The sequence below is a fragment of the Chelmon rostratus genome, chromosome 4, assembly GCF_017976325.1.
Source record: "Chelmon rostratus isolate fCheRos1 chromosome 4, fCheRos1.pri, whole genome shotgun sequence".
Classification (NCBI taxonomy): Eukaryota; Metazoa; Chordata; class Actinopteri; order Chaetodontiformes; family Chaetodontidae; genus Chelmon; species Chelmon rostratus.
The window spans coordinates 1,370,836-1,394,796 of NC_055661.1; the positions used below are offsets into that span (position 1 = coordinate 1,370,836).

At 39.6% G+C, this 23,961-nt stretch overlaps 1 protein-coding gene across 8 annotated transcripts in view; it reads right to left on the reverse strand.

The window, feature by feature from the left end:
- The window catches only part of ptprfa (protein tyrosine phosphatase receptor type Fa), a 324,162-nt gene that overhangs the window by 35,527 nt on the left and 264,674 nt on the right, over window positions 1-23,961 (reverse strand). For 5 of the 8 annotated variants that reach the window (XM_041935252.1, XM_041935257.1, XM_041935256.1 and 2 more), the window contains 4 exons: window positions 17,521-17,684; window positions 13,995-14,006; window positions 9,826-9,935; window positions 5,451-5,548 (listed from right to left, as the gene is read on the reverse strand). In XM_041935252.1, the coding sequence (XP_041791186.1) occupies window positions 5,451-5,548; window positions 9,826-9,935; window positions 13,995-14,006; window positions 17,521-17,684 (384 nt within the window). The remainder of the gene's footprint in view (window positions 1-5,450; window positions 5,549-9,825; window positions 9,936-13,994; window positions 14,007-17,520; window positions 17,685-23,961) is intronic. The other 3 variants (XM_041935258.1, XM_041935255.1, XM_041935253.1) reach the window with 1 other exon arrangement.

Genomic DNA, 23,961 nt, shown 5'->3' on the forward strand with positions numbered 1-23,961 from the left:
TAATACAGGAGTACTGATTTGCTCTGGGTTGGCAGCTCCCTCTGTCTTTGTTCACAGTGACACAATCACATTCACTTTGGTAAATGTTGTTTGAATAAAGATAAAACATTTAATTTCGGTGATTTTCATCTTGTTTTCCTGTAACTTAACCAAACACACAAATACAAACTTAGGTTTGGGTTAAATTAGTGTACTTTGTTTTTGGGTTGAAATAACTGTGTTGAGGTTATTGGACCTTTGTTGTCATGGTTACAGTAACAACTGCCTGGTTAAGGATTGGGGATGATCTGAGGCACTTGCTATAACAACTGATTCCGTCGTAAATTCAAACAGCTGCATGGAGAACAGACCAGCACATGAAAACCAATCAGTTATCTTTTGTGGGAATCCACTTTTTTTGGCATAATTAAGCAAACTAAATTGCAGACCAGGTGAATTCGTCTCCAGAAATTGTGTTATTGGAAAGTACATATAACTTTCAGGCAAGGCTGAAATTTCTTTGCAAACCTAAACCCTGAATTTACAACGTCTTTGTTTCCTCTCCTAGACACACTTCTCCTGTGTTTCTCCTCAGTCTTTCACATATCGGTGAGAAAGACACAACGTCAAGTACAATGTGTGTTGGGTTCATCTGCTAGTTTTGTTTGACTGAGTGGGGGGAAAAAAGAAAATAATGACACAATTTTCTGCCATTTGACATTGGCTGGCATCATTTTAACACTTAATCAGTTTTTGCTCAGACTGATCTGTAGAGACCTATTTTCCAACTGCTCAGCCTCCTTCAAAGATCCATCATCACCACCAGCCTAAGTACATATAACCTGTAGCCACACCTACACACTAACAGAGCTGCCGTGGAACGAAAACGTGAAAATCTCTTAAGCTTGTTTTAACCACAGATCTTATCTTTGGCATCCAACCATAAACCTATTCAAAAACCTAGTGACTTTGAGACAAGGGAACTGGCTGGGCAACAGCTCTAACTCATTTCTGGGTTTTAGGACTCATTCTTGCAGCACTCTATAATGGCTCTAAAATTGTTTATTGTCTATTGTTTTCTATTGGCCTGCATCCACTTTTGCCTATTTCTATTCTACTGTGTTGCATTTGTGGGAGCAAATGTCAATTCTTTATATGCTTGTACTGGCTAAAAGGAGATAACGGTTCTGACTGAATAGGCTATGTCATGTCATAATCCCAAAACCAAGAATCAGAACGATACAAAAATTCTCCACGGTTGTGCACAGAGTCACTGATGCATTCTGTCAGAAGCCTACTGGATAGACTTTATGCTGAGTCATCGTTATTGCATGGTTTTTGTCACGCCTCATACACTAATAGCTCATGGCATTTTCTTGACTACTGGCCATGGTATAAGTAAAGCAGCATACAGCAAAACAAGGAAAACAAAAGGTAAGGCCCAAACGCACATGCTAGAAGCAGAGTAGAAGCAGTTCAATAGATTTATTAACATAGAAATCCAAAAGTTCCACAGGATGGTGAGGCAGGCAAGGGTCAAAACCAGGTAAGGCAGTCCAAACAGGCATACAAACCAGAGGGAGGAAAGAAAGAAGGAAAGAATCAAAGTCCAATCATACAGGCAGAGTCCAGGGAAATATGGCAAAACCCAAAAAGACTGAGGAATGAACACTAGGAAAACAATGTGGGGCAAAAACACAAGGAAAAGGCGGGAATGCTGGACACACAAGGCACTAAAAAAACTGGCAAGGACTAAGGCAAAAACAGAGACCTAAACATATAAGGAGGGAAGATAATGAGGGACAGGTGAAACTAAAAAACATGACACATGTGGAGAGTAACTTCAAACTGACAACAGGAAATAGACTAAACTAAAACCCCAAACCATGGCAGACATGATGAAGTTCATAATAACTAATAATAAAAGTAAAGTTCATTCACAAATCATTCAGCCATACTGCTTGCCCTTGTTTATTTGTACACAGTTATGACTTACACACCATCTATAAATATAATTCCTGTGGAACCTCGTGCTGCAAGAGACAGACAAATGCAGTACACTGCTTATGAAAGAACATGTCAGAAATTCATTTGTATCTTATTTGCACAAATTGTGTTGCAGATAATTTTAAGTGTAGGCACACAGCTGAAGGTCCTCAGCCAATAATGTGATGCCAGCTAGTTAATTGTAATTTGTTGTTAATGGCCTGTTTGCTTTGTGAGGTCACCAGAGGCAGGGGGTGAAAGGGGCTTCCGAGCAAGCAGTATCCAAACATAACAGAAAACCTTTGGTTATTGTGTGCATATTGCATATTAAACAGTATTATTGTTGCTATTGAATTGGTTATCATTATTATTCCTTGTCAATGCAATTCATGTACAATTGTTGGATTAATAATTTTGCTTAATTCATGATTTAAGTAGAAGTTTCATCCTATTAGTGAAGCATAGTTATTGCTAACAGCAATATATGACTGACTTACAATATAGGGTTGAGATATTACAATTTGCAGAGCATGTGGAAGTCATTACATATTAACTGATTACTCAGCAGAAAGGAAGAAAGAAAAGTGGTACAGACTACAGTGTCAAGGGCTAAAGGAATGCCTTCTGTGATATGTACAGTGGGAGCGAATCACCTGTGACAGAATTCCTGCTGGCACCGCAGAAACATCATCAGGAAGTAGAACTGAAGTAATCAATGAATGATTGATGATCCATTATTGACAGATAATGTAATGCACAAAATACATTGCATCATATCATCTTCCTCACACCTGATCACATACACTACCGTCAGTCTTTTAACTAAACTACTAAACAACAGTTGTCTATTAATTTCCACCACCAGCGTGAGTGATGTACAGGTAAAGTGTCATGTTCTGTGACAATGTTTTGATCAATGTCCCTTAAATTACAGCCAAAACACAGATGGAACAACTGAACAAAGCTGTGAAACTACAGTAACTAGTCATAATGTAGCAGTTGTTGCTGACTTGACTTACAATCAAACTTACATTCTGCATCTTTCCTGTCTTTACATCGAGGACTACGCTGGAAACAAATCTTCAAATGTATTGTGTCATCTTGTACTCTGTAGTATCTTGTATTGTGACATTTTGCAATGGTGTGCAATGTAATGTTTTCATTCTAAGAATGTCAGCTTAACTAAAACATCCCTACTGAAGTACAAATGTGCAAGGGCCCTTGAATAAGGTGAGTCCCTGTCAGAGTCAAAAGCTCAGTGAGTATTAGAATTTGTAAAATGTGAAAATAGACACTATTTTAGCTCATAGTTTATTTTCTTTAGTTTTATCACATAATGAAATCATAAACATTTATCACTAGAACATCATGAATATCTGTGATTTTCACAACAATTGTTTGTGTTTTCATAATCCGGGGGACATTTTTATTCTTAGTGGTAAATAAAATGAAGCATGCTAATCCCTGGAGATGTGGTTTGGTATCATCCAGTCCCTAAATCTAAATCCTAAATCATTTGAATTATTATCTTATCTATTTTTAATAAATGCTCATGTTTGAGCCAAAATATACCAATCTGAACTGACTCTTATCTCATTTGGAAGACACAACAGTCTGTCCCCAAAAAAGTTTCCTCCATTTCACCACACTGTGTAGGAAGAAAAGACTGGGAAAGGTAGAAATGTTGATTCAGTTGCTGTTTCATAATTTATATGCCCCCTTCCTTCTGCTGTGCATAAACAGTGCACCCATCTGTCCTGCTTTATCCGCTTGGAAATTCACCACTTTAAATGCAAATTACCTTCCTTTGTAGGACATCAACCAGCCGTAATCCCTCACTGGCTTTTACAGTAGGTAAAAGCAGTGAGATATTATTCTTGGAAAGGAGGCAGAGAATTTATGCATACCTAGCAGTAGCTTCTTTATTTTAACCAGTGCTGAACTTTGACTCTACAATATTAAGCCAGCTCTATACAGAAGTATAATGAAAAAGTGATCTGGAAAATGTCCTGAGCTGGTATTTTCATTGGAAAAGAGAATGTTGATATTTCATATGGGTAAATACTGCATATATTTATCCCTGGTCTAACAAGACAAAGAAACCTGTAGGGTTAACAGAAAATGTCAAGGACTGTGTACTCTATTTCATTTTGTAATTAAACAAGAAACATGATTCTCTGTCTAACTAAAAGTTTGGCTTTAAGTGGACAATTTTAAAGTCACCCAGTTGCTGTCATTTTACCCTGACAAGAGGAAATAAATGTAAATTTTTTTTTTTTTTATTTGGCACTAAATTGGTAGTCCATAAAATGAAGAAAAACAATAAATGAATAGAAGTTTATACTATAATCAGATTTAATAAATCAAAAGATCTAAATACTGGGTTTAAAAAAAACAAAACAAAACAAAACAGGACAACATGGGAGTATATGTCATTTGCCTCCTGCTCCAAATAATAATCACTTTAAAGCAATTTCCATAAAGTTGTGGGCCTTGCAAGGGATTGATTGAATTATTTTTGTCTAGTAACCACTGTTTTTTTTTTTCTGTGTGTCTCATTCGCCCACCCAGAGGTAAGCCTGCCCTGCACAGTACTGCACATCCAAGTGACCAGCAGAGGTGGAGATAAACTGACTTTTTGTCCCTCAGCTGATGACTTGTTGTGGAGGCAGTTCTTTACAAATCCAACTAAATGTTAACTCATCAAATCATGCTGATTAGAAAACTGTTAGCTTGTCAGTGCAATTCCCAGCATGCATTGTATTTGGGTTAAATTCTCCGGAAAGCCTTCTTTGTACTCATTTGAGTAAAGTTGCAATGGGGGTTTGTTATGTATCTGATGAGTTACACTGATGCAAACCACAGTGAGGATAAGTCTCCCCCATCAACCACTGCAAGCACTGTGCTTTAGTAAAACACTAAAACCACAGAAGGTCAATCCTTGATCCACTGGCTTGTTATAGTGCAGCAAAAACTGCAGTGAGTGGACGACGTTGTCAATGGTAGAATCAAACTTTAGACTGCTCCACCACTGAATAGATAGATACACCAAGAAATCAAGTCTAGTAATTCTTGAAAATACAACTGTTGTTGTTAACTTCTTAAGTTTGTCTCCTTTAAAACTTTCAAGTCATAATCAGTTGACACTGACAAAACTAGCAACTGTAAGTTAGAAGAAATCAAAGTTTGTTTAAACAAACAGCATAACTTCTTCAACTTAGCTGCCATAAAACAATGGCACGAAAGTCGAGTAAACTGTGAAAGACTGCAAAATATGTCCTTATCATCTTGAGTTTTCTACCCGATCTATCTAACTACTATCTGACAATCAGACATAATCCCAACACAAATCATGTATTTAAGTTTCAGTTCTCCAACATACACACAGCACAGGAATTAGACCAGTCCTACTGTTTCCAGAAATGTCTTCAGAAAACTAGTTCATACATTGTTGCCAAACTATGTACAAGAGCAGGAAGAGTTACCTCGTACTCCTGAGAGAAGTGCAGGCCGTCATTGGCCTTCAGTCTTTCTATGTGGTCTGCCAGGTCACAGATAGCAATGGGAGGATGTTCCCTCATTCCTACAGGGAGAGGTGGAGTGTAAGTGTAAGTACAGTCCATCACACACACACACACACACACACTGGACAACGTAACCAGGGTGCAGATGCATGTTGAAGGCTCAGAGCTCACTGGTCACAGCGATATGGGGGGACAGTGAGAGAGCTGTGTGGTGAGCAGAGGGATGATGTCTGACTATGCAGCTGTTCAACAGCATGCTGCAACCACACTGGTGATGTGAGCATCTACAAACATGCTGATTCATTAAAGAAATCCCATAAAGCAGTTGGTGAGTGGGGAGGTGTCACATGGCTGGCTGACGTGTAAGAGTACCCACAGCATCTTACACTGATATTTCTTTCTATACATCATTTATGATCTATTTTGATTTTTTGATGTACTTCTACTGTTTTCATGTTCATCCATTAGTTTTGTTGATGACCATTTGGTGGACATGGCTGCCGTGGACAGACCACGAGAAGGTGAGGGGGTAGATAAGAGAGCTCTAATTTAAATGACTGCTGTGTTAAACAGAAAGGGAAGAAGGCAGGAATGGGAGGAAACATTAGTAAAACACAAAAGGAATGAGGACTAACTTGGAGTGTTGGGGCAACTCAGGGCACTGGAACCTGTGGGGGAAAGAGCAGGCAGAACACACAGCACAGGGCTCAGTTAGGAGAAGACAGAAAAGAAAAGAGAAGAACACAACGAAAGGGAGCTGTGACAGGTGAGAGGTGTGTCTGCTTTGTCATTTGCACTGTTCATCTTGCACAGATGGGGTGATGTTCATTTTCAGTCATGCCAGTGAGTTGGGTGTAGAGATGGCAATGTTGCTCAGTAGCTGTTGGTCAATTGGTCAGTCGAAGACCTGAAGGCATGGTGACATTACGTTTCAGTTCAACAAAATTTAACCACTTACCACCGCGGGTAATGAATAAAAATTGATCAGAGCGGTCACAAACTTTAAGATAAGATAAGATAGGATAAGACTTTATTAATCTCATGCTGGGGAAATGAAATTAAACTGTGTATGAGAGCGACGCTATAATTTGTACTTTGGTTGTATGATAATATAGTAAATACGGAGATACGAAACACTGAAACAATAACTTCTTACTGAACTTCTCCACCACTTTAACAGAAGTGGATGTCAGACTAGTTGTATATCTATAGAATATTCATATACCAAAAATGTAATGCGACCATGCCTTAAGTCCAGACTGAAATGCTTTGGCAATTACAGGACAGCACTGACAGCAATTAATGAAGCTATTCAAGGTCGCCAGAGAATGAAGCCTAATCACGACAGCGATCCTCTGACTTTTCTTCTGGCAACATTTTTTGGTCAAAATGCAAATTTCTGCAAATAATTTGGTTTATGATCAAATCCCTGCGAAACTAATGATGCTCCCATCAGCCTCAGCTGTACTTTGTGCTTATTTGCATGTTAGCATGCTAGGCTAAACTTAGATGGTGAACATGGTAAAAAGTACCAGCTTAACATGAGCACTGTCATTGTGAGCTTGTTGGCATGACAACCACTGCCTTACCAACCAGTACCATTTGTACACTTTCTTCAGCACATGTGAGAAGGTTCAACAAGCTGCAGACCCTCAACTTTTATTTATTTTACAATGTGCCTTTCTTCACCATGAGCATTACAACCTCAGGGAGATTGGACATTTAAAGGACCATGTCACCATGTCTGCTAGTTTTAGGTCCTTAACTATCAATTATTTCCCTTTTTTTTGTTGGTCAGTTTTCAGTCAGCACTGATTTTCCTGGGAACCCCCACCAGTCAGCTAGAAGTGAAGAAGCCTCTTGGATGAGTGATGAAAAATCTTTTCTAGAACCTCAAACAAGTCCAGTTGCCTTTTGAAAGCACTTAGAAGCAATTTAAAGTACACATGATTTGGAGAAAATATGCTAAAACACAACACAACCACCACAAAGTCATCTAAGGTTCTCTGAGACTGTAAGCAATCTGCCACCAAGGCTACCAGCTCCTGCACCTCTGATCCAGCCTGTACCCTGCTGGTTGCTGATGTCCACATACTCTAATCAGCCAAATCATACCCAAATAGAGCAGGTTGCAGCATGAAGTAAAGTGAAGCTAACCAACCTGTAAACATTGTGTATATGCCCAGACTGGATAACACATCTGCCATGCTGATGTTGCTCTAAGACCACTTGTTTATAGCTAATATCTTTATCCACTGCTGGTGAACAGGTGTATGATTCAGGGACTGAAGAAAGCTCAGCCATTATCAGCTGTGGTGGCAGCAGATATGTACTGTCGTGCTCACATCTAAAACAACCAAGGCAGCACTGTTGTGCCTTTAGTCCTGATCATTTTGGACGTAGTGGAAGAAGAATTCACTGCAGTTGCAATTCAGCATTGTAAACGTGCTCCATTACAAGAAAATGTTGTTTAAAATACTTTAAAAGTGATAAAACCACCAGCTGAGTCTTTACTTATCAGCACAGCAGAATTAACATGTTCTATGAAACAAAGCAAGAGGCCAACCTGCTTTCACACCTGACTAGCAGCCTCACAGCTTGGTGTTAAATCTACAGGTCACCTTGAATTTAGACTTACAACATGCATGCATTCTGTTACAGCTACTTCACATGGAAATGACAATAAAATACTGCTAGATACATATTACCAGAATATATTTTCAGTTGAGCATGTATTAACATGTATTAAACTCACAAGTAAAAGTTTGAAGTGAAATAATGTGATTAATTCGTAGTTACTTGGTCCTAACTATTACTGTCAAATAAACTTGAAGTGAATTATTCTCCTTAATTGTAGTAGAACGAAGAAGCATAAAATGGAAACACTCAAGGACAGCAGAGCAACTTTAATGAGAAAGCACGATATCATTTGTCAGTTTGTTTGTGTTTGTGAATAAACTGCCAGTTTCAGAAGCTTCTCGGCCCCCCAGTGAGTTTTCACTGAAGGGGGAACAAAGGTTGGCAGGAAAATGAGTTGATGAATTTATGTTGGTGTAAACAACATCTGCCAAAATCCCTCCTACTGCTGCCAGAGGTAAATGTCACCTGTTTGATTGAGAGAGGAACATGGTCGAAAAACAATGACAAACTGTGAGTTTAAAACCTCCCACTGGAAGACGAATGGGGGAAAGAGATAAGCGAAGTAGTTGGACGAGTGCAGAGGAGGAGAAACAGTAACAATCAGTGACACAGACAGCAGAGTGACACAAAGATAAAATAATGTAAAACAGAGAAAGAGATTTCTAGACACAATTAAAAAGAAGAAACAGTTGCAGGGTTCGTCATACTGAAAGCAATTATGATGGGAGCAAAGGGGGAAGACAGAAGACAATATAGGGCAACAAAGTCTGTGCAGGGACATGATGATCACCCTGGGCCGTATGTGTCCCTGTGTCCGTGTGTGTTCACATGTTTAAAAAATGCTTTCAGATTCAGAGCACGTCCAGATGGACCTCCTCACACGCTTCTATCATACAGCAAGTTGAGCTTGTTTTCTACCTCTGGAAATGAAACTTTCCAAAAGTCACCATGAGACTCAACACAATTCTTCTTTGAGTTGTTAGAAATCTACAGTTGATGGTCACCATGAATTGTCAAGTAAAAGCTGGTAAATCATTACTTATCATTATTTATTATTTAAATTATGAGTGAGATAAAAAGCACTGGGGGGGGGGGGGGTGAAATTACCTGTCGTCAAATAGTTCCTGTAGTGAATCAGTTTAATGTCCATTTCCACAGCCCTAACTCCCTCAGTCATGTCACACCATGTCACCACTATGAGTTTCTCTGTATAACAGAAATACTGTTTTCATTCACTATCTGTTCCTTGCCTTTGCTTTGTTTTTTTTTTTTTTTTTTTTTACCATCACTGACACTCAACACTTCCTTACATGACTAGCCTAACAAGCCTAACATGACAGGGAGAGTTCATGCCCTTTAAGCCACTGAAGGCATTTAATGTGAAAAAAACTTGTGCAGGAAGTATTGCGTTTCATTGTGAGTTGCTTAGCAATTGAAAACATGGCCCTGTGGAAGCAACTGTAAAGTATTCAGCAGCATAAACCAGGAGGTTTTGGGTTTGTATTAACAGTTAAAATACTTAAAACAGGGAACTTGCACAGAGTGGCCTCTCTCTTATTAGAGCTGTGAAGTGGTTTAGGGCTCACTGGTTCCACAAGTAGGACTGGGACCATAGGTACCCAAAACAACTCCAACCACATCACAACAAATTGACGCACATGTGTGTGCTTGTGTGTGTGCTTGTGTGTCTCCATGCCTTGTGTCTGATAGTTGAGTCTCCTCATCTCCACAGGATCTGAGGAGTGGGCCAGCAGTGAGTCCTTCACCCCTGCCTTGTGCTCGTCCTTGGCTGGAGATGTTCGTTTCCTGGGGGAAAGAGAGACAGTAAGCATGTGATGAAGTAGGGACAGGCCAAAATGACTAGAAGGCAGCACTTTATGTCAATTAGGGGACATTATAAAATGACATTTTCTTTGACACAAAGTCTGTAGATGAATGAAACTACTGTGTGATACAGCTTTGCAGTGCATGTGTGAGACAGTCTGAGATAGTGCTAAAATGCTCACCTGGACATTTTAAATGCTGTTTTCAAACATAAACTGAGACGTAGCCAGAGCTGCTTGTTTGTGTGACATGTATTTATGATAGAGAATACTATTACTTTTCAGGCCAAAGTAATAGTTCTATGTTATAATATTTAAGATTATCTTGTGCTATGTAATTCCATTTTAAGTATATTCCTTTTCCTTCCTGCATGTAAACTGGTTGCCTTGATATAGTGGTTCTAATTTTGGAAATAAGTGAAGACTTAATTATGTAAAAACGTTTCTGGAAGACTTCATAATTTCAGTTTTAATTTCATTTATAGTGAAATATTCACAATATTCACATTTTGTTCATTTTCATTTTAAGTCCTACATTACGTACAACATACATATCCTGTGTCCCGGCAGGATTGTGCAGAGTTGCAGTGCAACAGTTAAACAGTCTGACTATTACAGTCTGATTAGTGACCTGCAACCCCAAAAGTTGAAGTTATATAGACATCAGGGTTTTCAGTTAGTGATTTCAATGAAACCATGATGTGAAGCAAAATAAAGTAAAATATTTTGATCAGATGTATCAAAAACATTTGATAAATCCCAAATTCTATAAAAATACCCAAAGCGCATTCATGATTGTTCATGGTAGTATGAATCTTATCAACCAGTCAAATAACAGCCGTGTGTATACATGCTGGTGCTGATATGTATGAAAATGATATGCTGCTGAAGATGCTTAAATATTCTCTTTTACAACGGCCTTTCAATTATTTTTGGAAAGATAAGATAAAACTTTATTAATCCAACGCCGGGGAAATTAAATTATTACATACTGCAAAGAATAAACAGAGAGACATAGAGAGACCAAAACACAATAAAAAAGGGGATACTGATTTTTCACACTTTACCAGCATCATTTTATCTAAACATGAGAAAACCAAGTGGCCACTTACTATCTCTAAATGAGGAAAAAGTCAACCACTAGCCTCCAATGATGTCAGTATTTAAACTTTGAACTGCTATGCTATGCTATGTTAAACAGCTATTTGAAGGGGTTAGAAGATGCTCTGTTGTTGCTACTGAGCAGGGCTGGAGTCAGCTCTGAGCTTGTTGGTCTGTTAATGGGTCAGGTCCAGACCTGGTGCTATGGGTGGTCCCCCAGTAGGAATTTGGCCGAATTATTATTTTTATTGTATATACATTTTTGGAGTGTGATTTATTATTATCATTATTGCTGTCACTGGATATATATGTGCTTTATCCAAGTGTTTCTTTTGTATTCAACTATTTTGCCACATTAGTGTGTGGGATATCATGTTTTGATTGCGTTAATTTAAACAGCGGTGTGAAGGTCTGAAAGAATTCGCCCCATTTCTGATAATATGGTCTAACTGCTCCCTCTGCTGGTGATCTTGTATGTAAAAACGTGAGTGACATCAACCTCTCGAGAGTTGTCAGTATGATGCTTTCCTTCAGCCAGTGTCTGGGAAGCGTCTAAGAAATCGGTTCGCCAACAAGAAAAGCTCACCAAATAAAGAAGGTTATTCAGCAGGTGCAGCCACGCTGCAAGAACCAGCGACTACGAGCAGTGTTGGAGATTCCAGTAATGAAACAGCCCCCACCCAGACATCTCTCCTGCCATCTCCTCTCTGCTCTGCTCCACCACCACAGCAGCTACAGCTACCTGTTTGCCAATATCGAGTAATAGATATACGAGAAGAGAATAAAATGTCCCCTGAGCTTCATGCTGTTGTAGTCTTGCTAGTTTGATGTGTGGTGCTGATGGAACTGTTGGTTAGGCCCCCCCGCTACTCTCCTGGTGTCGGGGTCAGGTCCTGTGTATAACAAGTGCTTCCTCATTTATTTTTAGAAATAGTTTAACATTTTAGGAAATAGGTTTTTGGCTATGAAAGGCATCTTTTAATTTTCATATTTATCAAAAGCATACTTTGAAGTGAAGCCACAATTTGAGAAGCAGCAGAGCAGTGAGAGCACAGTTGTGTATTTTCAAAGCAGAAAATATTATATTCCATGAATACTTCCATTGGATATAGAGATCATAACACCAAAGCCACTACAATGTAGAAGTCTTTATGACATAAATGATGGAAAATTGAAAAAAGCGAATAAAAGAGGGTAGAAAAGGAAGTCTAACGTAGATCATTAAATTCCTGAAATAAAAAAAAGGAAGACATATTGTAGCAAAGCAAATGGGAGGAATGCTTAGAAACTGTTACTGACACTGAGCAACGCTGGGACATTTGTACTGGGACTCATCAAACAACTGCTTCACACAAGAGGAGAGAACATGCTTGAAGGATGCAGTATTTTATCACCATAAATAAATGTATTAAATATCAGAGCTCAGATTCAATACTATCATGATACTTGGGTGCTGATTCAATATGTAGTATAGTAACTACTTAGCTACTTAGTTATAGTAACTTACTTTGTATGGCAAATCTACATTTATTGTGATTTTTTGTTTGCTTTTTTAACACAATGGGAAAAGGTTGAATCATACACTTCTAGAGACTGTACATCATGACTCAGATTTCCAAAAACATGCATAATCACATGTAAGTCAGCCCGTCTGATTTTTATTTCAGCAGCATCATTGCCATACTGCACAGAAAGTGGTAAATAATATGCTGAAGTAGACAGCAACTTTTAGCTGTTCCTGCTCCTCAAGCTAGTGTCATAAGAAAAAAATGAAAAAAAATAAATAAATAAGATGTTAGGGTTCACATATAAAACTGAACTTGAAAACTCTCCCTTCAAAACTTGACTGTGAATGAAAGTGGTCAGTACCATAAATATCTGTGTGTGCTGCCCTCTCTTGGCTGCATTTTTAAACCCACTGGAGTAGCACATTGAGTTAGCAATGTGAACTCACTAGCTGTTATTGTTTCCATGGAGCATAGGAAATACATGCCTGAAGTAAAATGGATTATTTGTTAAGATAATGTTTTTGCAGTCACAGTGCAAAGTTCTGTTAATGGTAATTCCAATTATGGGTTAGCACTGAACTAAAGACTAAGCACTAGTTATTTATACATGTATAAAATCAGTTCAGGAATCAAAGTATTGATTAAGGTATCATAAAGAAAAAAGAATCACAATACTTAAGTGATTTTTTTTTTAAATTTAATTAAAGTGTAGAGTTGTGCTGAGCAAAAGTTCTACTATAATTATATGACAGTGACTGCAACTGGGTGTTATGGCAACAAATATCATGTTTTATCAGTAGACATTGTTGTTCAGGCATCAATATTTCTATAAAACAAACCAAAAACACTACAAATGACTGACTTGCTAAGTGTTAGTGATAAAGACAGTCAATATGAATAATGCAGGTCAGGCAGACAACAGAAACACAGGAGTGAAAAGGCCGTAGTGTTGTCACTTATTGCCTCTAGCTGATATCAGGACTGGATTTTTCAGGTGTGGCCTTTGTTTTGTGGGCAAAGCTGCAGGTGTGTGTGAGTGTTTGAGAGGTGAAAGCATTGAGGGAGGATTATTCTAAGGGGAAGATCAACTCAGCACTCAGAGCTGAGCAGCAGAAAACACAGTCAAAGAAACAGGTAAACATACTCAAACACCCTGACACACAAGACACACATGGCTGCAAGTGCTGTCAGTTGAAGCTGATATGTCTGAGGAAAAAAAAGCTTGAAGACAGCTCAGAGAAGCTGGCATGGCGGCGTGATGCTGAGAGTGAAACAGAAACAATGAGCATCTGTCACTTCACATCACCACTGTCAGAAAACACAGACATGTTCAACCCAACAGCACGTTTTACACAGGAGGGATGTGGAGGCAGGCCAACAGCTAGAGAAGAAGGTGGGGGGGAGGCGGTGGATGAACAGACAGAGGCACTAACCTTTCTTGTTTGCTGCGTCCACAGAAAGCAGGCAGACAGAGAGAAAAGGAGCAGAGAAAGAAAGGATTAATTTACAAGTTGTCAGCAGCAGGAATACCAGTGACACAGTGAACAGGAAGTGCACCTGACAGCACCTTTCTGACTACTCTGATCCACAGCCAGCTGAGGATCCAGGGTCCAGCCAGCTGAGGATCCAGGATCCAGCCAGCTGAGGATCCAGGATCCAGCCAGCTGGAAGGACAGCATGTATGAATTTCAGCGTACAATCATCTTGCACTTGTGTTTTAAGTGTTACATCCTTCAGTTTGATACCTCAGTATCTTCAAATGAGATGTATTGATGTGTCCATGAACACATAAGAGGACACGTGGCACAACAAGCACGACCACAGGGACCTGGACCTGACTTCATGGCCCTGCTATTGACCTGAGTCTAACACAGCTTTCACATAGCTGGAGTGTGGTATGGCAGCAAACTCCATAACTAAAATGTCATTAAGGATTATGTGGTCAGTAAGAATTATTGGATATCAATGGAATCTTCTTACCCTCTCATAAACTCTTCTTAACCTTACTGATACTAAAATGCGGGATGAAAATAGGGGGAAGGTGTTGTCAGAGCCAGAATAAAAAGAGCAGAACTCATTGTAAGCTTGAACAAGCACCTGCCACGTCATCAACCGACAATTACCACCAGCCAACCAGTCGAGTTGCAGTTTACATCAACGTCTGTCCAGACTCATATGGTACGTTTTTCAGGCTATTTTCACAGAGGAGCACAGAGGACTGATGGAGAGCTCTATCACATGGTGCAACGAAAATCACCTGAAGCTCAATATCAGCAGAACCGATGGTGGCACCATGCTTCAAATATGGATGTTGATGCAAAGAAGCTACAAACTGAGCAGCACAGAGGATCTCTACAATCAGCACAGTTTCAAAGAGAGCACTAAAGATGAAAGATTCCTGAGTCATGGTGTTGAATAATAATGCCTCTGTTCATGGCTGTAGCCAGTGCGGTGGCATAAAAATGCATTCCATTGAGAAGGGCAGACCCCCTCTCATTCACTGACATCGCTCCAGCATTCCACCATGTTTTTCAGTTGTCATGTTCAGATAATCAGCACAGCTGTTTTTCGTTGGTGGCCTGTTGAGTCATATGCTGTCTGCCTTAAAAGCTCTTGGTTAGCCTGGTCTTGGTGGAGCAAGTGATTTCAGTTGGAGATGGTTTCCTCGTAGACTCCCCAGAACAACTATTACTGAACTAATTCAGACACATCAAGAGAGGAAGCAGGAATGAGAATAGGACAAAATTAATGTTGTGGATTTGAGTGGAGCAGTAGCCATATGGAAGCCCCCTTCAGCCAATTCAGCAGCTCCAGATGTTTGACCCAACACAGGAAGCACAAACTAACTGTTGGCCTGGCAGAGCGGGGCTGTAGGGCAACTCACCACGCCTTCCTCCCATATGCCATGGAGGACCTTTGCCCTCAGGCCGATGAAGGTCTGTTTATACTCTAATATACTCCACTGAATATTTCTTGGCGCCCGACCCTTGTAAAATGTTTTTGTCATCTGCTGAGCTGAAGAAAAGGCCCCAGGTCTCTCTGTGGACTGTGTTCAATGATCACTGAGCTAGATGAGGATGGAGACAATTAACATTCACTGCCTTCAAGGTACACTGAAACAATTCCTATTATTTTCACAACAGATGACACAAAAGGAACATTTCTATGCAAACACTGTTGTTGAAATTGTATTTCACTTACAATGGGAGGCCCAGTGCAAAAATGTTTACAACTTTTAATCTTTTATCTGTGGTTTTAGGTTTGGGTTGAGAAGTGGGCTATTTCCTGCATTTACAGTTAGGCCCAGCAATATCTGGACAGTGACACAATCTTCATGATCTGGGCTCTGCATGCCACCACATTCGATTTAAAATGAAACAACTACAACGGAACTGAAGTGCAAACTTGAAGGTTTAATTCAAGGGGTTGAACAAAAATATATGATTAAATATTTTCTGGAGAATCCTTTGAAGGCAATGACTGCTTGAAGTCTGGAACCCATGGACATCACCAAACGCTGGGTTTCCTCCTTTGTGAAGCTTTGCCAGGCCTTTACTGCAGCTGTCTTCAGTTGTTGCTTGTTTGTCGGTCTTAAGTTTTGTCTTGAGCAAGTGAAATCCATGCTCGATCGGGTTGAGATCTGGTGATTGACTCACCCATTGCAGAATATTCCACTTCTTTGCTTTAAAAAACTCCTGGGCTGCTTTTGCAGTATGTTTTGGATTATTGTCCATCTGTACTGTGAAGCGCCGTCCAGTCAACTTTGCTGCATTTGGCTGAATCTGAGCAGAAAGTATATCCCTATACACTTCAGAATTCATCCGGCTGCTTCTGTCTTCTGTCACATCATCGATAAACACTAGTGACCCAGTGCCATTGGAAGCCATGCATGCCCATGCCATCACACTGCCTCCACCATGTTTCACAGATGATGTGGTGTGCTTTGGATCATGAGCTTTTCCAGTTCTTCTCCAGACTTTCTTCTTCCCATCATTCTGGCACAGGTTGATCTTAGTCTCATCTGTCCAAATAATGCTGTTGTAGAACTGGGCTGGCTTCTTCAGGGTTTTTTTTGGCAAAGTGAATTCTGGCCTTTCTATTTTTGAGGCTGATTAATGGTTTGCACCTTGTGGTGAATCCTTTGTATTTACTCTCATGAAGTCTTCTCTTTATGGTAGACATAGATACTGATACACTTACTTCCTGGAGAGTGTTCTTCACTTGAGTGGATGTTGTGAAGGGGTTTTTCTTCACCATGGAAAGGATCCTGCGATCATTCACCACTTCCGTGGACGTCCAGGCCTTTTTGAGTTCCCGAGCTCACCAGTGCACTCATTTTTTCTCAGAATGTACCAAACTGTTTGGCTGTTTGGCTTCTCCTAACTTTCTGCTATCTCTCTGATGGATTTCTTCTTTTTTCAGTCTCGGGATCTTCTGCTTCACCTCCATTGAGAGCTCCTTTGACCGCATGTTGTGTGTTCACAGCAACAGCTTCCAAATGCAAACACACACCTGAAAAGGTCTGGAGTTGATCCAGACCTTTTAACTGCTGAATGATGACTGATGACAGGTTAAGGAAGCAAGAGCACATGCAGCCTTGTTATTTTTTTTTGCAGCCTTCTGAGTCAATTGCCAAATTACTTTTGGTCCCTACGTATTACAGAGCTGTAATTCCTAAACCCGTGCTCCAATTTGGTTGTGAATGTGTGGCCAACAGTGGCCTCCACTTTCACTTTTCACATCAAAATATTAGAGGGTGTGTTGCATTTTTTTTTTAGGTCATGGAAAAGGGTCGGAAGAAAATATGAATAATTCTGGGGAGGCTTTGTGTTTTAAAAGGTGAAACATCAGGTTCAACACCCTTGTTCACATAATAATTTCCCTTCAGTCCTCAGTCAGTGGCTTTCAAAGGAAGTACCTATCAAGACATATGTCTGCTGTTTTGCCTGTCAGACTCACCTCTTGAAGAGTAAAATAGCAATGACGATGATGATGATGAGAATGACAGCCAGCACCGGACCCATCACCCACAGCATCTCCGGTTCCTCAGTTTGTCGGGTCATCCCACTGTGGAGCTTCACGACGATGGGCTCAGAGAAGGGGCTGGCCGCAAACGTCCTCTGCTGCAAGTGACCAGAGGATGATCCAGAATCAGTTCACAGTCACTGAGTTATACATAACACAACAGAGTAGATCAGGACACCATACTCAGGTTAATATAACCCAACTGGCTAAACAATCAACAACCCCAAAATGACATGAAATGTGATCATTCCACAGTTTACTCTTTGTAAAATTATCAGTTATTAAGAAAGGACTGAGGACCTGAAAATGAAAGGTCACTGTTAAGTCTGCACACACACACCCAACCACACCCAACCACACACACACACACACACACACACACACCAGCCGGCTCTCACTCTCTACCATGGCTGAGTGTCATCCACCACTGTGTTGATGTGATGTTCCTCCATGAAGACTTCTGTAATTCGACCAACTGTCACAGCAACTGAAAAATGAAAGACTCTGCTGCCTCTGTGTCCTTGACAGACAGCAGAGGTGTCCAGATTAGACTCGAACTTTATTTAAGAAGCTGCACAGTCTTTTCAATGCAACATGCACCAGAAGTCACTCATTTGAAGGGAAAAGCAAAGGCTTCTCACTGGCAGTTGTGTGATAGTTGTCATCTGTCATTTGTCAGTTCAGCCTGCGTGGCTACAGTGTCAGAAGAGGGTGGTGGTGTTCCACACAATACAGCTAGCTGTGCACTTTTAAGTGCCTTTCCAGTTAAAAAGAGCATTTCCTTTTTAAGTAATTACATTACATTAAAGCCACAATGTAGAATGTTCCAATAATTTAATAGCTCATATGCAAAGATCATATCCATGTTCACTAGCATGCTGTCTTCTTTGCTGACTTTGTTGGAGGATTGCTGTGTTTCTTGGTCTCTTGCTGCCACCTACAGATCAGTGGAATAGTGTGAAACCTTTGGCAGGACTGTCCATCCTGTCACCTGCACGAGCACTCATGAAAAAAATTGCACTACTATTACTACAGGTTTATCAGTTATACAGAGTGTTTTAATGTATGTATGTTGATTATGCCATACTGAAAGGATTATTGCACCTTGGTCTTGTTTTTGTCATTTTGTCAATCGCCTCTATCCATTATTTTTATCCATTATTATTATGATAACAGTGTACTAACCAAGTTAATCAGTGAAATATGGAAACATGGTGACATCCAAAGTCCAACAAAAATAAGACCCAAGTAGAGCTGAACTATTCATACTTTGGGTTTGGGCAGTTTGGTGGCTCTGTGCTCTGAGGCTGGAGCCATGTACTGTGATGACACTTCTATGTGATTGATGATGTTCCAGGTATTTTTCAGCTGAGGAACGTGAGACCAGTGCAGCACTTTACCTTCATGGTATATTGGTATGTTTATGGATTAAAGTAGTATTGTGATTAATGTTTCATTTCAAATGAAATGATGTATGTTAAGAAGCTGCTAGCAGTCCCGTGGCACATTTTCATGATGCTCCCATAACACTCTCCATACCCCAACCCGTCCCCCACTACTCCAAAAAAGAACCACAGGTGAAATAAGCCTTTGGGCTGTATTGTATATTGTGTATTCAATCAATCAGTTAATTGATGGCCTGCAGGGTTGCTGTAGCCTTATATTGGTTTCTCACTTCTATGCTCCGTTCAGCAAAGCAAGGATGAGACTGGCATTACTGAATCTTTTCATTACCATAAACAAATCTACAGAAGATCTTAAAACCAATCAGTTCATCCTACATCAGTAAAGTTAAAGTACCCTAAATATTAACATCCAGGTATTATTGTTGTAGCCACATCTTACTTCAGTTTAGCATCGTGCCACAAAATTGCATTGTCATTCAAATCAATAAGCCTTTCTGTTGCATTGAGTCTCTCATTCCCCCACTGTGATGAAGAGCCAGTGTGTTGGGCAGATGTTGTCTGTCTGCTTGTTTGTTGGAATTGTAGGAATTTTCCTATACACATGCTGTTTAAATTAGTCATCTTATGTTACTTAATGCTGCAGCAGCAGCAATTTGGATGACGGAAAAGTCTTGTTGACTGTGACCACTGGTCACAATACATAAAATTTGTTTGTTGCTTATTGTTTTCCAACAGCAAAACAGTATGGAAGATAAAGATGTGAAAATTATATCCTCCATTCAGTAATCAACACAAAATAAGTAGAAATATGTTCTGTCAATTATCAAAAAAACTTCCTGAAGAGTAGAGACACATATCTTTTTCCCATGATTAAATATCCATTTAGTGGCCATCTGTTCCTGCTCAAAAGAGTATTCCAGTCATTTAATATTTCACTTGCATTAGTTTGGGGGTTATGTGAAAGACAGATGAACAAAAGAATGGTCAAAATCAAACGTGACATATCCTGACTTTAAGCCCCCAGTAGTATGGTTTAAAGTCTAAAACTGCTGGATGCTAATTTTTCCATCAACTTCTTAGAGCTTCGCTCCCCACATATTAAAACTCCACAACCCCAGTTTGTCTGTTATTGATGTGTAATCTCTGTCCAAGCCAAGGTTTCTCAAACTCACCGTGAGCCACAGAGCACATTGTCCAACTGCTTTCACAGGCTGAGTAGTGAACTCCCTTCTAATGCCATAAAACACCTGACTATCAGTCAACAGATGTAGATAAGCACATTTGTATTCCAACATTTGAAGGAGTAAAGGCCTTCCACCAACCTCTGTGTGTGTGTGTGTGTGTGTGTGTGTGTGTGTGTGTGTGTGTGTGTGTGTGTGTGTGCGTGTACGCACACGCAGGACATCACATTATTAGTTCTGAGGAATATGGCATCATTAACTTTAAAAGAAAGCAATTTTAGTTCATGTCCATGAAAAATCGATCTACTCTGATTAGTTAGTTGCACATTATAAGCAGCAGGGTATTGGCAACATAATAAACATCAAACAGGAGTTACACGGATCAATTTGCAAGACGTAATTCACTTAAAGTAACTGTGCTGCTTGTCACTTCACGTTCTGTGAGACAAGTGTAGCAGTTGGCCTGTGTTTAGGAATGAGACTGTAAATATTCCTGTGAGTGTGATGGGGCTCTGGCTCAACAAGCTACAGCAGCTCCAGCTCTGGCTGCAGCTCCTCTGGGTGAAGGCTGGAAACACAACTGAAGGATGCAGCTTGTTAAAACAATGTCACCCCACGACTGGCTCTGCTTCCTTATTGATTCATTAATTTCAAAGCATTTTTCACACACTTTTTCACTCGAGCATTCATTGTGGGGGCTTGCAATATCACAACTGACAGCTACACATGAATTATACATGAATGTTGTGGCTGTAAGAGATTTGTTGAGTATTTGTCATGTTGTGAAATGCTTGAATGAAACAAATGCTTTTTGACATGCTATAGTCTTAGACCCTAGACAAACACACCCAACTCTATACGTACATACAATACCACACATCTGGTATATTTGGATATAGGATTTCCATATGGAAAATCTAAACTCGTAATCTTTCTGAATAATCAAAAACAGCTGATTGTACAGTATCTTCCATACTTTGGCTTGAAAACAACTTTGGTATGGACATTTCTGTAAATACTGTGGGAGTCACCAAAGCCAAATAGCTTTGGTTGCTATGGAAGTCCAGAAACCCGTTACACAGTGTAAAGGCAAGGAGTCCCACAGCTATAAACCGTTTGTTTGACTGAAATGATCACTGAAACACCCTGAATGGAAAAAACTGCAGACCAACAGGAACCTAAATAGAGTCTGTTTGTGCTGAAAGCTTAATAGACACCTGAGGACCGAGAACTACTTACGTGTAATGTACACCAAATTGATTAAACAACACTGCCAATGACAAGACAAGATCTGAGGGTCCCATATTTGCAAGTTCATTTACAATACCAACATAATAAATTCAGTATAATGTACATTTTCACCACTAATGCCATCAGTGCAACAACAATTAGATCACTTGCTGTGAATTTCAAAAATACTGTTTTCATTCTCAAATTTAATTGCTTCTCCTTGTTTACTGCAGTCAATGTTAAGGTGTCGTTAATGAACCTCAAGACTCCCTCTACATGTTTCTCATTAAAATCTTGTCAGGAAATGCCATAAGAGCTGATAGAAAGCCTTAAAAAACAGCATCTGGGAGGCAATTAAAAATGAGTGAATGAAAACTAAGAGAAGAGTACATGACTGTGATTGAACTGATGGAACTGGTGGAAATCTGTATTACACTGAAATCATCAAGGCATCAAGTAAACATGGGGGAAGTTTTGAATTTCCCTTAACAAACAAAACAAAACAGGACCAGATCTGAAAACAGGGAGGCTTGTTACTAAAATCTGATTAAAATATTCCTATAACAATTATAAAAAATTACAGATGAAGGTCTGTAAAATAAACCTGTTTCATATAACACACTACAGTAGATAGGGTTGTCTGCAGTTACGTAGATGCTGAACCATATATATTTACAACTGTATGTATATGTGTTTACAATTATCTCTTTCCCTTTGGGTGGGGTTTCTGGGTTAGGTGGATGGGTTAAGGTGAGAAAGAGAGGAGTGTGTAGATTAGACCAGCAGAACAGCACAACACAACACAACAACACACAGCATGACCCAGTGAGAGCATGGGGATGTAAAAAAAACCACACTGCTCCAGAAATCCATCCAGATTATCTAGTTCATCACCCTGGGTGCTCTGCCACTTGCCATCAGTCAGTCATCATCAGTATCATCTTTCCCAGGTCATCCTCCATGAAGCTGACAGCATTGTTCACCTGTGCTATCCAGGCCTCATGCAGACTACAGCAGTCCATCAGCAACACTTTCTTTCAACAGGAATCACTTAAAAAAAAATCCTTCAAATGTGGCACATATAATGGACTAAAGGGTGACCTGATTAGATTTTGGTCAACACATTTTTGGCCATAACTCAAGAATATATATGATAATTATGACAAAATTTCACAAAGGTCAACTTCACTGTGACATCATCATGTTCTACAAAAAGACTTTTCTGGCCATTTCTGTCATTAAATTCCTTCCAACTCGTCATTCCATTTATTATGTGAGTCTGGACAGACATGGATGTAAATGGTGGTTAGCAGAGTCATACAACTGTAATTCTGTAATTTCATAATGACTTACTCAATACTGTAAGGGCATGGGAATCCAATTTATGGCTTGTCTGTGAGTAACTGACATGCACATTAGTGAGTCAGTGTGCACCATTTGGCAGCCGGCTTGCTCCAGGCTTATCCTCCCACATCCAAACTGTCTCTGCTCCTTCCTCTGATATCACTGCACCATTTTCTACAATCACTCTCCAAGAACTACATGGCAACCAAATGTCTTATTTCCTTGTAGTTTGTAGTTTGCTGTTGTTAGTGCCTTTTGTGGCAGATCTGCTGTGTCCTGTGTCCTCCATCACCAAATAACTGTGGTGTATAACCATACAGAACATTGCTTTTAAAGAGGGGAAACTGGGAAGCTTTAATTTTCTTCTTCATTTCTATGTTTTGCATTCACCTTCTTCATCTCTTATATCTACTAATGCCGTGGTGAGAAAAATTAAGCTTTAAATCAAGTGGATTAATGTCATAAGCTGTGAGAAACCAATATAGGGTTTCCTTTAAATGAGGAATGTCTGTAATGTTTCATTTCTGTGTAGTTTTCATATCCATCTGTATAGTGGAGTGTGGTGGAGGACAGAAATCTACATTTCCTTTATTGAATAATCTGTACACATTTACTTATGGACTGTATCCTGTTTATCCTCATGTTATAGGTATCTGTGCTTTTGTGGGACTGTTTCGCAGTTGGACACAGACACCTGCCTTTCTTATTGTAGGGCCAATAATTTGCTAACCTTAACTTAGCAATTTCAACCCAAACAACAATTGCTCCTAACCTTAACCCTCTCCTTGAAGTATTTCAGTTCCCTTACCACACCTTAATGAGACTTTATTTCCCATAATCATGACATTCTCCTAACTTTAACCATACGATATTGTCAGTAGAAAGGCAGAGTTTTAAAAACAGACAGTTTGTCTAGAGACAGGGTTTAGGATTTGACCATGGCTTCACACTCTGTAACCTAAAACATTAGCATGAAACAACCAAAAACTGTCAGACACACATTCAGGTTTAGTTTTGCTTATTTGAGGTTATATTTAGAGTGTGTTATTACACTTCTGGAGAAACTCAAGCAGAATGTAACTAAGTATACCCCAGGTGAAAGTGAAATTTCTCCACTAAACAACCAAGGATTGACTGAGAGTAACCATTAATAAATAACACACTGCCAAGCAGCCTCCTAAATTCTAACAAACTGCAAGATTTCTTTAAGAAGA